Below are 15,368 nucleotides of genomic sequence, written 5' to 3' on the forward strand. Positions count from 1 at the left end.
TTCTTGAGGTCAGCTTTAGTGTACAGGTATATAGTAAGGATGGTAATTGAAATAAGAGGGCACTTAACTAGCCTAAATAAAATATATATTTAATTTCATTATAATTTATATTAATCATACATGAACATAAAATATATATTAATATTTAAAGTATACATAAAAAAAACATTAGTTGACTCGTTCTGTTAGAAAAAAAATATAAATCTTTTTCCATCCTTTTTATTTTATTTAAATACTATAAACTATATCAGTCAATACACACTTTGGAACCCGAAAAATAAAGAAATACTATGTTTCACTAAGATATAAAATTAAAATAAAAAGCAGAAAAAAGGGAAATAAACCAAATAAATATTATTATACCAATGTTAAATTCTACACAAAATAAAACCCTAATTAATAATACAAAAAGACCCGTGAAAAATCATGATGACAAAATTAAATATTAATATTAAGGGTAAACAAATTATATAATGTTAGGGACTGTTGTGGCAAACCAAAAGTAAGGTAATTGTGCGGTGTATACAATTTCTAATACAAATAGAAATCATGAAACACAACCATGTGCAAAATGTACACATAGTATTCGACTGAATACAATTAAAAAATTGTTATTGGTATTTATCAGTTCTATAATATCTTTGGTAAATATTAATTTTATACATGATACATCTATGATTATGACTACGTTACAATATATTTTATTGCTAAAGAATAGGTATACATTGAAATACTATAGAGTAGGTACAAGGTGATTTTCTCTATTCAGAGAACATGTTTGTTTCATATTCATCCTTAATAATTATGAGCTAAAAATACTATTCATCAGTAATATTCGAATAATATTAGGGTGTTTCATTTTTATTCAGTCTTAGACTCGTTTGGCCTTTAATAGATTCTGCTAAAAAGAGCAAACTTTGTTAATAAATATTAATTATACAACATAATTTGATTGTTTCTTTTTCATTACTCATTATCATTATTGGCACTCAATATAATATATATTCTAAATTAAAAACTTTATATATATATTTTACATTTCCTTTAATGTATTAATAAAAATATTATACTTCGGGTATAGCAATATATATTTTAAAATAATGAATTAAAACCAGTAAAAATTAACCAAACATCAAACCAAGCCCTTCCCCCCTCTAGAAAAAATATAATTAAATATATATTTATTTAATAATAATAATGAAAAATAATTAGTCAGTAACCGATCTCGAAAATGAGGTTAAAATTTAAACCTCCAAATGAGTCATGCGTGAAGCGCATCCGACAACATCAAAAAATTCACCGGCTGATGCTGGTGGAAATAATGGTTAAAGCGGTGATAAAGGTGGCCCAGATGTAGCCTGATTTGTTAACTGATATGGCGATGGGAGATCCAATGAGATTTTATTTAGGAACGGTGATGTAGGAGGCTGCTGTATAATGTAGCCACCGGTTGTAGTGGCATTCGAAGACTGGTTAAAACAAGTAACTGGCGATGAACTAGTTAGATAAGGACCAGTAGAATTGTTGACAGGCTGTACTGAGGCCGATTGTTGATGTTGTGGGTGTTGTTGCTGTTGACCAATTGCATTATTGTTGTACACTTGATATGCACCTTGATTAGGTGAATTGGTAGTAGTCGAGTGCTCCTTATGGTAGATGTTAATGTGCGCACGTAAACTGTATTTGTTCTTAAACACTTTACCACACACACTGCAACCAGCTGGATTGTATTCGTCACTATGTCTAATTCTCATATGTTTTAATAAGTTAGACTTGTTGGAGATCACTTTTTGGCACAACGGACATGGTCGGCGGCCTAAACGGTCTGTAAAAAAAAAAAAAAATCAGAAAATTAGTTAATCAAAACAAAAATTAATGTGCATCAGAACTCTTGAGAAAAATTGGACATTGTGCGACATACTTCGTGCGATTATCAATGTGGTTTCACCTGAGTATCATTTCACCAACACAAAATTATTAATTGTGTAATTAGTCATTAAATAAAGGGTTCTGCATCACTTTGTAATTAAATATTAAGTTATATAATATACACTAATTTTATATAATACTTTAAATAAACTAAGTATAATCTTAAGTTATGGCATGATCACATTTTCATTCATCTTAAATGTATTAAATAATATTATTTTCAAAACTTTAAACAGTTCTTTATAATTAATACTATATGACATCATAATAATGTATTACAAAACACATGTTGGAGCTTTTGGCTGGTTCAGGGAACTATCACAAAATGTCAACTACAAGTTAAAATATTGTTGTTTTAACTCATTTATAAATATTCTGAAAGGTAAAATGCATCTAATTTTTTTAACACTGAATAATAACAGTGTTAAGCTTAGATTGTACTATACAGTTAACAATGTACAATAATAAAAATAAAGAAATAATTTATTACACGAACGTTATGCAAGCAACATTAACATATAATTTGCTTTATTTCATGTTATTATGATGTATAAAAAAATTATAAATATTATTATTCTATATCATAGACTAGTATATAAATAAGAAATTGTTTTTTATGTATAAACATAGATCTATAGCTATTAGTCAAAATATAAGATACCTTATGGCATACCCATCATTATTAAGCACTCAAATTATAATAAAAAATAATTTTTATAAATATATTTATAACATAATTACATCATACTATATAATTTTAATTCTATTAAAAAGCTTTTAAGACATTTTGCAAGCCATATTATGGAGACTTATCACTTAGTTTTTGTCTCTAACTTTATATTTAATCAATATAATGTTAAAATAATAATTGTGATGTCTTTAAGATAATATTGTATGCTAAAATAGTCAATTTTTAAAATAGCTAAAATATTATTATTGTATTAAATTTCAAATAATGATTTTAAATGTTAAATATTTAAATGTAAAATATAATATACGTATAATATATAAATAATTTCAGGAAAAAGAAATCTCAGAAATTGTAAGTTATGAAAAGTAATTGCTAAAAATATAAATATTATAATATGTATTTTAGAGTGGTTCACGTTTATAGAGGCTAACATTTTTTTTGAAAAATTTAAAATGAGTAGCCCCATTTTTTTAATTGATAAGAAATAATAATTCTGCAAAAATTTGGACTTGATAACTCAACGCCTTCATGTGCCTCAACAGGGTTAAATTATGGCCCAAAGGGGTGTTATTCAATTTTTTTTTAATTATTTCAAAAACTTAAACTTTTACAAAAAAAATTTTAAATTATAAATTATAGAAAAACATAATTTCTACAAAAAGAGTTATTATACAAATTATATTTAATCCATTATTTCATACGAAAAAACTAATATATAAATGCCTAAGTATAATGAAATATTTTGTTTATACGTAATACGTATTCTCAAATATACGTATTTGTAAACCAAATTAAGATTAGACACTATTTTACTTAAAATGTTCTTTGTAAAAGTTATAGTTTTTGAAATAATTAAAAAAAAATGAATAAAACTGAAAAAAACCCCTTATGGCCATAATCTAACTCTATTGCGGCATGGGAAGGAGTTGAGTTATAAAGTTCAAATTTTCGCAATATTATTTTTTCTTATCGCTTAAAAAAATGGGGGGGGGGCGGGTACTCATTTTGAATTTTTTTTATCAGATTTTTGGACCACCTTAATGTATTTAGATGTAACTAGATTAGTATAATAGTGGAAATTGGTTCAAGTGATATTTAAAGAGAAATTCAAAATTCAGAATATCACTTAACATATTACTATATTAGACACCTGAATAACGTAAGGTATAAAATGCACAAAATGCATACTAAATAAAAGGTATATTTATGAAACATGCTAGGTCACAATACAGATATAATTTAAATAACTTAAAAATAAATTAATTTGGGTAGATGGAAAATAAAATAAATCAACATCAATGCATAAAAAGTTTGTGTACCAGGTAGGCAAGTAGGTACGAATATACTGTAAAGCAGTGGCGTCGAAGTCCATGGTGACGTTGAACCGTGGCCCGACCTCTTTTTTAAAAAATGTGGCCAGCCGGCCATATTTTATTTACTTCATAACTTTAATATGATCATGAGTATATTTAAACCATGATTATGAATAAATGTATATTAGGGTACCTCTATATTAAATAATTAAGATATTGAGGCCGGGAAGTTTTAAAATTGCCCGACCACGTTTTAAAAACTTTGGCGCCACTGCTGTAAAGTAGGTGTCGAGTGGGTCACTTTCATGGATGGTGTTAATTTTGAACTATTATGATTATGGTTTATATCATTGCAAACAAAATATTCTGAGCGGAGATCGTCTGTCAGCCTATATCAAGTATTTATGTTGTTTTTTGATATTTTATATTAGAGTATTTTGCTAGTAGTATTAAGATTGGTTGATTACATTTTTTATATTATTATAATTGAGTACATCATATTATTGTTATTAACTTTTGAGTCAATACAACCTTACTTCAGAATAGTGAGTAAAAGTGAACTAGTACATTAGGTACTAGCATACAATTAATCTAAATATTTTGAATATATAATTAGTCATTAAGTATAATAAAATGTATAATATATACAGGTTATATATATACTGGTTTTAAGTCCCCACGAATAAAGTTTTTGGAATTACAACAAAATAACTAACAACATTCTACTTGTTTAAGGGGGCTCCAGTCAATGAAAAATGTGATTTTAGACCAAAAGCCAGACAAAATTGTTGGAATTTGGTTTGACAGTTTTTAATTTTGATAACTGATTATGATTGATTGACAAGTTTACTATGCGTGACTAGAGGAAATTTTTAATATTTTAATTATTATTAGTGTTATAATTTATGTATATAAAAATTGCTGTCCGTTAGGCTCATTAAAACTATAAAACGGCTTGACAGATTTGAATAATTTTTTTTGTTCGGTTCATAATTGTCAAGGCAAGGTTTTTTGAAAAATGTGTGGAATAAGTCAAAAATTGTAATATCTGAGATTTGAACTCAATACCATTGAACTAATACTATAAATATTGTATTTATATACTTTATGGACAGACATAGTCTTTAATACTCTATGGGTAGACGTAGTCTTTACATACTGTGTTCTATATTGTTATTTTGTTATTTTTGCTCAACCAATTTGACTGATTTCTGTTGTATTCGTAATTGTGAGGACAAAGTTTGTATGAAAGAAAGTTTTATAAAAATCCACCGGAAAAGTAGGAAACTGGATGGAAAAAATACAACAGTAGCGCCAGCTGTCCAGCAAAAAAATAATAATAATATATTTATGTTTATTGTAAGGTTGCTATTGGTTATGATTGAATATAATTCAACCTATATCTGTATTTATATTTATGTAAATATAATATATATCTATATTTGGTCAAAAGTATATACCTTAGAAAAGATGGCATTCCCAAGGCTAATTTTTAGACTGTTGTCCCGGGAACCTACACATGCATATCATACACAACGTGTTAATAACATTCATAATTATGTATGCACCTCACAGGGTCTGCAATCAACCGCAGGAGGATTTCCTACCTGAAAATATACTGCTCCCACAATCACAATCCTGTCTCACAGGCACCGCCGGGGGGCGGGATGACTATAATATAATATAATCGAAAGTGTCCTGACTGACTCACTGACTGATTAACGTAAATCCTCAATAATGATAGCTTGAGGCTTACAATTTTCACAGTACCTTCATACCACCATGTAAGTGTGCTTTAAGATAGCATCTTCCAAAATTTATATTTTAAAGTAGTGCTTGCACAAGAGTATTTTGAGATTCAAGATAATCAATGAAAAAAAAATCATCTCTATGTAACTTACATACTTTTAAATAGCTATAATAACAACTTATAAAGAACTTAGTATAATATTTTAAAGCTTTTAGACCAAGTGAAAGTTTTGTATCAAAATATATAGAAAAAAACTACAGAAAAAAAAATAGTAATCAAATGTCTATAAATAGCTTGCACAATTTTGAAAATTGAACCATGTACTAGTATATAAAATGCTGATATAAATATTTAGAGAAAATGTCAAGTATCATGTATCATTGTATAATTTTTTTGAATCACAACCAAAATTATATAATTGGAATAGTCGAAAATTCCTGTTTATCCCAATCATTAAGATAAGTACTAGGAATTATTATACTTTTGACCTATACCCTTTTCAGAATAAGAACGCACCAGGCGGCACACTAAAAGCGGTCTGGTGCATGCATGTATCCGCCCCTCCCCCCATCCATAGACCAAATCATTTTCTCACACACATTCATTGCTCTGCTCTGAAATTGAGGCTGAGTAATTACAAAAGGATCATAACATAGTATATCATTGTTATTTTGGATAAAAGTATGTTGTTGATAAAATAATTAACTTATACTTGCAAATATAGTATAGTTCCAATGTTAGAGAATTAACATAAAGCCAAAGTTATTAATAAATATTATATTATTATCAACAATCAATATTATATTAAGTAATTAATTGGTGTTATATATGTTTAAAGATTGTTAATTATTGAATTTGTACAAATTTGGAATGTTTAGTGCTCGAGACTCCCCCATCACAAACAATACACCATGCTCCGACTGACCGACAACCATTTTTGTCCACTTACACAAATTATATCACCATTCATCACAATCTGACATTGTGCTCTTGTCGCATGTGCGTTTTGTACGCCTCGCGATACACAAATGAGCTTGGGCAAAGGTAACAACACAGCCGGCGCGTCAAGTCCGAATGCATTAAACGCACATGATACTTCAGCGACGACTGGTTGTTGTACATCTGTCCACAATGGGGACAGTCCCCACACTGGGCCAGGTGGGATCCTGCAAAAATATGTGTGCCGCCTGCATGGCTTATAAGCCGTGAAATAAATTGCTTTCCAATTATAAATGGAAAAAATTTGTTTTCGTTTACTTTTATAAGATTAATAATTAAGTATACTTATATTCTAGTACTTATTTATATAATATATATATATATATGTACGTATATTTCCCAATCATATACATACTATAAATATATATATATATACACATAAATTACTTTAGAAAGAGTATAATACCTGCAGTTGTTAATGATTGTTCAGATGGACATTGATTTGTTTGCGCTGAAGATATAGCAAAATCAATACCACTAGCTGTACTTGTGTGGATATCTAAATAAGTTTATTCAAAATAAACTTCTATAATAAATTTATTAAGCAAGAAATTTAAGGAAAATTTACCTTTAGGATCATTTAACATACGAGAAGCAATTAATGACTTGTCAAAAATTGTAGTAGAATGTGAAACAAAATCATCTTTAACTAAATCTACATCTTCATATTCATCAACATCAGGTCCTTGTGCATATGGATCATCACAAAATTCATCTTTTGATCCATCTTCATCAATATAACAGTCAGTATCTACATTTCCATCATCAATATCATCGACTTTTAATCGACTCAATATATCAGTTTCACTACCAGTTGTTTCATCCTGTAAAATAATGAATTAGCTACTGTTAAAAAATTTAGAAATATTTCAACTTTAACTCACCATAAACTCTGTGCCATTATCAAATTGTTTTTTCAATTTAACCGGAAGACACTTCTTTCGTTTTGCAGAAACTTTTTCACTGGGAGATTTGGGAGAATCAGATTTTTCTGTTGAAGTCGATGTATCATGTTTTTCATCTTGATTATTATTGGTAGAAAGTTGCTGTAGTGGAGGCATAGCATTTCTCTCTAAACTCATTCGGGTTGACTCCTAAAAATGAACTAACCGTTAAATAATTGTAATTAAGTGAAGAACAAGTATTGTGTACTAGATCTGTATTTATGGTAGAAGCTGCCCCAGCTAGACCTCTTTATCTGTAGTAATTCTGCAGTCCGTAGAAATGATTCTAATTTTTTCTCTGATATGTAAACAGTGCCGTTGATACACAAAATTGAGCAATGCTGAACATCGTCTTGGTTTATATCTTTCAAGATTACAACTGGATGTCTACAAGGATTATCCTAAAAATATAACTAGGATATTAACAGATAAACAGAGAAATCCATTGCCTTAGAAAAAAACCAAATTGAAAATTTAGTGCGGTTTGAAAAAATGGAGTGTTTCAGTTTACCTTGAACACATTTCGAAAGTAGGTACTGCACATAGACAACACAACTTTATGAGCTTTGAACAACTGTCCATCACATGATAAAGTTACATCTACCAGGTCTTCACTAGTACGAAGGCTGTCCAACTCGGTGACCATGTTCAAAGGATAGTTGTTCCATTTCAAACAGAAGTGATCGGCAGCCATTGTAAACCCAAATCAAACACAGACGACAATTGATATAATCACCAAACCCTATAGTTGCCAAACAATAACGATGAACAATACAATGTGTACAAGCGTTTTACAAGTGTAAATTGTGCATTTGTTCATCTGAGCACAGTCAAATATATAACATTTTGTATCAAAATGTGAGACAGAGTGAATATAATAATATATTGAAAATAATAACAATACACATTATTATACACCTACATATTATGTGAGTGAGTGAGCGAATATGTGTATGTTGTGCTTGTAAGTTTATTGTTATGTAAAAACAAGAAATGGTGGACTTACCGTATTTGTGCGCTGTTCTAAGACATCCGTGTAATGGACGCCAAAGCGTTGTTCACGTTTGACGGAATAAATAACATGCAAAGGACGAGGCCATTAATACACCGAGTACCGACAAATACCAATCAATGTTCTATTTAAATATTAAATATCTCTTCTTTTTATTATTATTATTATTATTATTACTTTTATTATTATTAATAATAACAATATTAATTAAATTGTTCTTATCTAACTCGACGCAGGTTGACCAATGAAGGGGGATGAACTCAAAACCAAACGCACACTGCGTGCACACTTTTTTTCCGATTGGCCCGGCGGGTGGCGTTCATGATTAAGATCCTAGCCAAAGGTGGATTGATTTACCTTAATTTATGTATTTATCTTTAAAATAATAATTAATATATTATTAGTATATAAAGCATAAAGTATTAACCATTAAAGCATAATCTGGCATTGGTATAACTAATTTTGAAATCGTTGGTGGGTAGATTTTTTTTTTGTTATGAGCATGAATCTTATGGTTATGAGTTTATGACTAGAGAGCCTTGTTATTAAAATTTAATATTTAATATCAAGGCTCTCTAGTTATGAGTGTCGTCAAAATATGATAACATCACGGGCGTATCAACGGTATATCAACGGCTAGGTTCTTGTAAGTCCACAATATGGTTGTCAATATGAAGTATACTGTTGCACCATTAGTGCAAATATTGTTCACCGGTCACCCCCCAAGTGGTTATACCACAAGGAAAAAAAAGCTCCAAAGCACAAAATGGTGTAAAATTTAAAAATTATACAGAATTTGCGCCAAAATCAGTAGGACATAGAGCCAATATACAATAAAATATGTCAAAAGTGCCAAAGATATAAAATAATAAATACAATTTAAAACCTAAAATAATTATTCATATTATGATACCTATTAATATTAAATATTTTGATTGAATTATATTTTATATATTTTAAATTATTTTAAATGTTAAAATTGTCAGTATCCAATACCTATTAAGTAAAATTATAATTGTTATGATAAGATAATGGGTTGATACCTAGCTAATATAAATATAAATTTCGAGTAGGTATGAAGGAAAAGAATTTAGAATTCATAAATCAGTATGTTTTCACTTTGTAATTTTAATAAGACATCAAAAATTAATATAATTAAACGAACAATGAACTGAGCAATGACCATCATAAAATTGGTAATTTAAATGCCAATGGGCCATCATTATGCTGCATATTTTGTGATTCGTATAATATCCTTATCCGGAATTAAAGCCCAAATTTTTGAAGGATTTGTACTAGAACCAATGTATATCCCTAAAATTGAACCACTGGCCATTTGTCATTTTTACATATTAGATGTTTTTATTCAATAAAATGATTTAAAAACATTTTAAATTAAAATATTACAAATTATTACAAATAATATATTTCGCAAATAGTAAATTATTTCTAACATTTTTTATTTTAATAACTATATGGCATACCTACAAATGTAATTCAATGTTCCTCATAAGTTATTCTCATAAAAATTAAAAAACAAATATATTTTTTTATAGGCATTTCAAGTTAAAATTTCTACGAAATTACAAAAAATGTATTTATTTGTTTTGTTGCAATGTAAAAAATATTATTCGTAGGAATTTTAAACCTTTTTAACTTAAAACTACGGATATTATTATTATCTATGGTCATTGGACAATGAAATAACCAAATCTAACCCATTTATCCATGAACATATTCACAGATTCCTATGGTACTTCGGTAATAACTTACAAGTTAAGAACGGCTAGTAATATTATAAGAAATAAATTATAATATTATAATATATTATGCGGCCTGGTTTTAGAAAAATTAGTTAAAACTATTGTATTACCATTGATTATAAATACTATATAGTATTACTTATGGAAAAATCAACTACAAATAGCAATATCAAATAAAGTAGATATATATTTTGAAATATAAACTAATGGTCTGTCTTAGCTCAGGATAGTTTTTCATCATATACAATTATATCCTATTCCTAAAGAAAATATTCAGCGCGACGACTAGTTATTGGTTGGTCATACAACCAGTTAGGTTGTTTAGTTATAACAGCAACGTCAAGTAATATCATCTTTGGAATTTGGACTCACCATAAGTGGGTAATTCAGAATTCAGCACTATTGTAACCGTCAGTTAACATGCGCAAATCTGAGTATCGTTTTTTGGAATGGCGCACAAAGCCAATAAACTGCAATAGGTCATCATAAATATCATAATGATATACTATTTCAACTCTACTATATTGTCACTTATTAAGTTTTACTACGTTATTGTGGTAAAACAAACATTATAGGTTGTGTTTGTGAAATGTTAATGTTCCATTTGTCTGTTAAACCATTATACTTCATGTTTTATTACACCACACATCTTAATACATTACTATTATAGTATTAGATATATATTTTTTTTTATTTACACAACCCCTATTAGTGCCAAATATACTTTTAGAATACAAATTTATGATGCACAAAATATGTCAAACCTAACTAATGATGTATTAAGGTCAATGATATGTAACTAATAAATAATTAAAATCCATTAATACATTTAACTTGAATACAAAAAATACAGTTAAGTACAGAATTTCAGTCTGCCCACAATTGGGAAACTGAAAAAAAATTACGACTTAAATATTGAAAAAAAAAAAAATGTTTATGAATAAGCAATAGGCCATATAGTTATTGTCAGCTATGGAATTATACCTTTATTCTCAATTGACCTGACCTAGTTTTACATGAATATTTGGAACTTTAATAACAAACATTTGTACATATATTAAATATTATGTACATATTAATTTTATACTTATTAATACTTCTTAAAAAGTAAAAATTACTAATCGCTTAAATAAAAAATACAATAAATAGTTAATAGTAAATTTATCCCTAACGTGATTTATTTTTATTTATGTATTGTAAAATTTGTTTTGCTTGGTTTGCACACATAAAGTTTGATACAACTTCTGGTGTTAATAATGATTGAATATATTTTGTGTATGTTGAACGGGATATATGACCTGAAATCATTATGAATAAAATATTTTATTCAAGTAGGTAACATTACATTTTAAATAAACAATTGTTATTCTCTTCACCACCAATCTCAATCTCAAATTAATTACTAAAGCATCCATAAAATGTTTATTTCAACCAAATTGAATTTAAGCAGTAATTATTTTGTGCCCAGATTATGATGAATAAATTATTATTCTGTGTAAAATGTATAGTTATGATCCAGTAATAAATTTATTAAAAAGAAAGATGTTTGATATTTCATTGAAGTAGACAAAAATATGCTGTCTTCATCAGAAAACATTTGAAATTAAATTAAAGTAGAATAACTAGTATGATTTTAGTCAACAAAAATTATAAATCAATATTATAAAGATAATTATAATATGTTTAATCATATTTTCTAATATTTCTGAATTAGTCATAATGAATAATACTGTACATTGAACTTTGAGTTCAATTCCTTCGATTATAATATATTTGATTAAAAAATTATATATATTTACTATAAATAAGAAACCCAAACTTGATAGTAAAATAAAGGCGCAACAGTGCCATTTGGTAAGTGTCATATCCCCTAGAGTACATCGATACAAACAATAAAGATATATTATGTCCTCATTTATACTTAGAAAACTAAATTTCAAAAACAATTTTGAATAAAAATTTTAACAATATCAAATATACATTCTATCATACTAACCGTGTTCTTGTTTAAAACTAATCCACAGCTGAGAAATATTGGGTTGCCCAAGATTTTTCTTGGCACATTTGAAAATCTAATGAAAAAAACAAGAAAATATATTAACATTATTTTAAACTCGTATCAATTATCAGCCAGATTTAAAATAGTTAACTCACATTAGGCGACTTTAAGATGCTGAAGAAATGATCTTTTATCGCAACTTTTGTTTCGTCGGATATAGTCGATCGATTATTATGTTTACCACGGCCGTCAACAGGTGTATTATGCCCTACTGTCATCTTCATGCACAATGTTCGTACCAGCGCTGGAGTTGTATCGTGCAGGATGACAAATGCGCTTTTGCACACAGATTGATTCACTCCGTAATGCTTAACTGCATATTGGAAATATTTTGAAGACTTGATAATTTTAGTGGCGTTTATCTTGTTTCTGTTGATGGAGATCATCGCGAACAAATAAATGTTTTTTTCAAATTTTTGCAGCAGTGACATATCCGCCTTAAAACGTGTCTTAAACTCGTCGTCAAACATCAACAGGCATTTGTTTGTGCAGCAATTATCTCCGAATGTGGTCTTGGGCGATGGCGGATTGTCGTACTCCGTGTCCGTGTCATCTTCTTCCTGATCCTCCGAGTCATAGTCGTATTTCAATTCTATGTCATCCATCACGGTCGTCGATTTATCTTAAATGGAATTTTTTTTTTTACATTTATTATTAGGTAAAAAAATAATAATAATAACGACCAAGGATCAATATTCAACCGCTAACACTAAATCGAGTAAATAATATAGTAAACCGTACCTAATTCGAATTACGTGAACGGTGAACCACCGACGTGGTGACTGGTAAGGGTTCAGTCACAGAAATACAGAATCATAGATAAAAGACTACTAACAGAATAAAAAGACTACTAACAGAATAACGACCAGCGTCCAATCTTCAATATTCACTGATCACACTAATTAACTGTTCAATGTTCACTGTCTAGTGTTTAGTCTTCACTCTTCAGTCGTTGTCCGTTGGCCGTTGTAACTCATCATTTTACCCGCTACATTTTTTGGGACGTGGACGTTTTGTTCGAGCCGACTGTTGATCATGACGTCATCTTGGTCGAATGAAACGACGTATTTAAAAAAAACAATATTATATTTATAGGCATATTTGTAGCCAGACGGGCTAATATCATATTATGTATTAATGTATTATCATTTATCATCATATACTTATGATTACCATTGAGTATATAAAGATAATACTATAAATTGTAATAGTAGGTACTAGCCACTATAGGTATTATCCACCATCTAGTCCAGTGCCCAGTGGCGTAGCCAAGATTTTTTCGGGGGGGTTGTGATCAATTTTCATCCTTTTACACATTAAATACTAACAAGTACTACCACAGATAGATAGCTGAAAAGTGTTAATACTTATAGAACATTTTAAAATATTTTAAATACAATCTAAGACTTTTTGCGCGACTATCAAAGACCATTATAATAATACTTAACATTTCGGGAGGGCTGAAGCCCATTCAGCCCCTCCCCTGGCTACGCCACTGATCTAATCTATACACTCTATACTCAATTATTAGTTATTCAATAGGTACCCAATGGTATTCTGTAGGTATATTATGCTTTGCTAGTCTAGTCCCTACTTCCGATCCGACCAAACTCTAAATAACAAAAGGGTCGTCGATTGCTGGGTGACACAGCTCCCTCAAAATTAAAATTGTTTATTATTAATTTAACTATCAAGGACAATGTTCACCCAAATATTAATGTTATACCTATTAGTTTTAATTTTAAGCACTACTTAAAATCTAACTTTACCCCCTTGGCCCTCCATATCTTCATGCAAGCAGACAATATAAAGGAATATATTATGGAAAAATGTAATATATATATATTATATTTATATACTAATCAGTTATCACGCTAACCAGTGTTGGTAAAACGGGAGGGGGGGGCCCCCCCCATCACCCTTTTTCAATGTTGAAGATTTGATAAATGATAACCATGAATTATATTTTTAATAATAAGATAGCACACAAAATCAGACAAATCCCCCCTCGACAACATCATTTGACTGCCACTGAGTCTAATATGAACTCGTACTTTTTTTGATTCCGACCTCCATTCCCTAAAAATCTTGTCCTTTTGGCTTCCTTGATAAATTAAAATCATTGAACTACGCATCAATTTCTCTTCTAACCACCGTCATCAATATAAAGTCTTTTTTTCAAACAATGGATCTACACCAATAAGCATTAATCACCTACTAAACATTCAAAATGTAGTTATAAAATAAACTAATCCAATCAAGCTGAAGTATAGTTACTACTCTAAAAAAATTGCAAAAAAAGGTGTGCCGTAAAGTATAAATATATCACATTACATACGCAGATTATTCCACAAATCTACATTCTACATACAAAATGTAGTTTAGCCCAAGCGATTTTTAGAAAAAAATTTTTTTATCTATATATTTCAACGAGTTAAGTTCAATGGTGCAATCAGAATTTGTATACTGTGTTCATCTTATTTATATTTAAAATTTTTAGGTGGATTTTTTTTCTAGGCTTTTTCCCGCAATTCCTAATTTTGTTCAAATTTAAGTTTTTAAGCTTTAACAATAAAAAGGTGGGTAAGTGGATGCCGCTCTGCTGTACAGTAGGTTACAAGTGGGTCACTGTATAATGGATGATAGTATTAAATTTGAATTCAATGATATAATATCACTGTATAAGAAAAACGATTCTGAGCGGAGACGGTTTGTCAGTCTAGATATTAGACATACATATTATAGGTATACTTATCTATAGTATTATTAATAATTTTCAAATTAATCATATCACAATATCCATTAGGTAACGCGTTATACATCAACAACAAACCGTGGTACTATCATAGATATATAATAGTATACTTTAGAAGTTTCAAGTACCCACAAATAATATTATACAATCACA

The 15,368-nt window shown here is 28.9% G+C and overlaps 3 protein-coding genes across 4 annotated transcripts; all 3 read right to left on the bottom strand.

The window, feature by feature from the left end:
- Positions 1-204: 204 nt before the first annotated feature.
- LOC115033822 lies at positions 205-7,736 on the bottom strand. The gene is made up of 4 exons (XM_029488052.1): positions 7,567-7,736; positions 7,251-7,506; positions 7,089-7,181; positions 205-1,825 (listed from the first exon to the last, which is right to left on the bottom strand). The coding sequence occupies exons 1-4, from the start codon at positions 7,567-7,569 to the stop codon at positions 1,326-1,328; spliced, it is 852 nt and encodes a 283-aa protein (XP_029343912.1). The 5' UTR covers positions 7,570-7,736; the 3' UTR covers positions 205-1,325.
- LOC100166502 (broad-complex core protein isoforms 1/2/3/4/5) lies at positions 7,635-8,817 on the bottom strand. Its single transcript, XM_029488051.1, has 4 exons — positions 8,633-8,817; positions 8,138-8,368; positions 7,835-8,027; positions 7,635-7,776 (listed from the first exon to the last, which is right to left on the bottom strand). The coding sequence occupies exons 2-4, from the start codon at positions 8,318-8,320 to the stop codon at positions 7,712-7,714; spliced, it is 441 nt and encodes a 146-aa protein (XP_029343911.1). The 5' UTR covers positions 8,321-8,368; positions 8,633-8,817; the 3' UTR covers positions 7,635-7,711.
- A 2,391-nt stretch (positions 8,818-11,208) lies between these two features.
- Positions 11,209-13,505, bottom strand: LOC100168562. Of its 2 annotated transcripts, none has more exons than XM_016809557.2 (4): positions 13,202-13,505; positions 12,556-13,082; positions 12,398-12,473; positions 11,209-11,699 (listed from the first exon to the last, which is right to left on the bottom strand). In XM_016809557.2, exons 2-4 carry the CDS (start codon positions 13,063-13,065, stop codon positions 11,569-11,571), a joined length of 717 nt encoding a protein of 238 aa, XP_016665046.1. In that variant the 5' UTR covers positions 13,066-13,082; positions 13,202-13,505; the 3' UTR covers positions 11,209-11,568. The 2 variants fall into 2 exon arrangements, with proteins under 2 accessions (XP_016665046.1, XP_016665047.1); XM_016809558.2 differs by having other exon boundaries at positions 13,316-13,504.
- Between the last annotated feature and the right edge of the window lie 1,863 nt (positions 13,506-15,368).

The sequence above is a fragment of the Acyrthosiphon pisum genome, chromosome A1 (assembly GCF_005508785.2).
Source record: "Acyrthosiphon pisum isolate AL4f chromosome A1, pea_aphid_22Mar2018_4r6ur, whole genome shotgun sequence".
NCBI classification, from domain to species: Eukaryota; Metazoa; Arthropoda; class Insecta; order Hemiptera; family Aphididae; genus Acyrthosiphon; species Acyrthosiphon pisum.

Excerpts from the sequence above, each read along its gene's own strand:
- LOC115033822 (XM_029488052.1), bottom strand. Across the intron at positions 7,182-7,250 it reads TATGTTAAATGATCCTAAAG|ATATCCACACAAGTACAGCT; the intron begins GTAAATTTTCCT and ends AAACTTATTTAG. Across the intron at positions 1,826-7,088 it reads ACAATCATTAACAACTGCAG|ACCGTTTAGGCCGCCGACCA; the intron begins GTATTATACTCT and ends TTTTTTTTACAG.
- LOC100166502 (XM_029488051.1), bottom strand. The coding sequence starts at position 8,320 with ATGGCTGCCGATCACTTCTGTTTGAAATGGAACAACTATCCTTTGAAC. Across the intron at positions 8,028-8,137 it reads ACTTTCGAAATGTGTTCAAG|GATAATCCTTGTAGACATCC; the intron begins GTAAACTGAAAC and ends TTATATTTTTAG. Across the intron at positions 7,777-7,834 it reads CTACCATAAATACAGATCTA|GAGTCAACCCGAATGAGTTT; the intron begins GTACACAATACT and ends GTTCATTTTTAG.
- LOC100168562 (XM_016809557.2), bottom strand. The coding sequence starts at position 13,065 with ATGGATGACATAGAATTGAAATACGACTATGACTCGGAGGATCAGGAA. Across the intron at positions 12,474-12,555 it reads GCATCTTAAAGTCGCCTAAT|ATTTTCAAATGTGCCAAGAA; the intron begins GTGAGTTAACTA and ends TTTTTTCATTAG. Across the intron at positions 11,700-12,397 it reads TAGTTTTAAACAAGAACACG|GTCATATATCCCGTTCAACA; the intron begins GTTAGTATGATA and ends TAATGATTTCAG.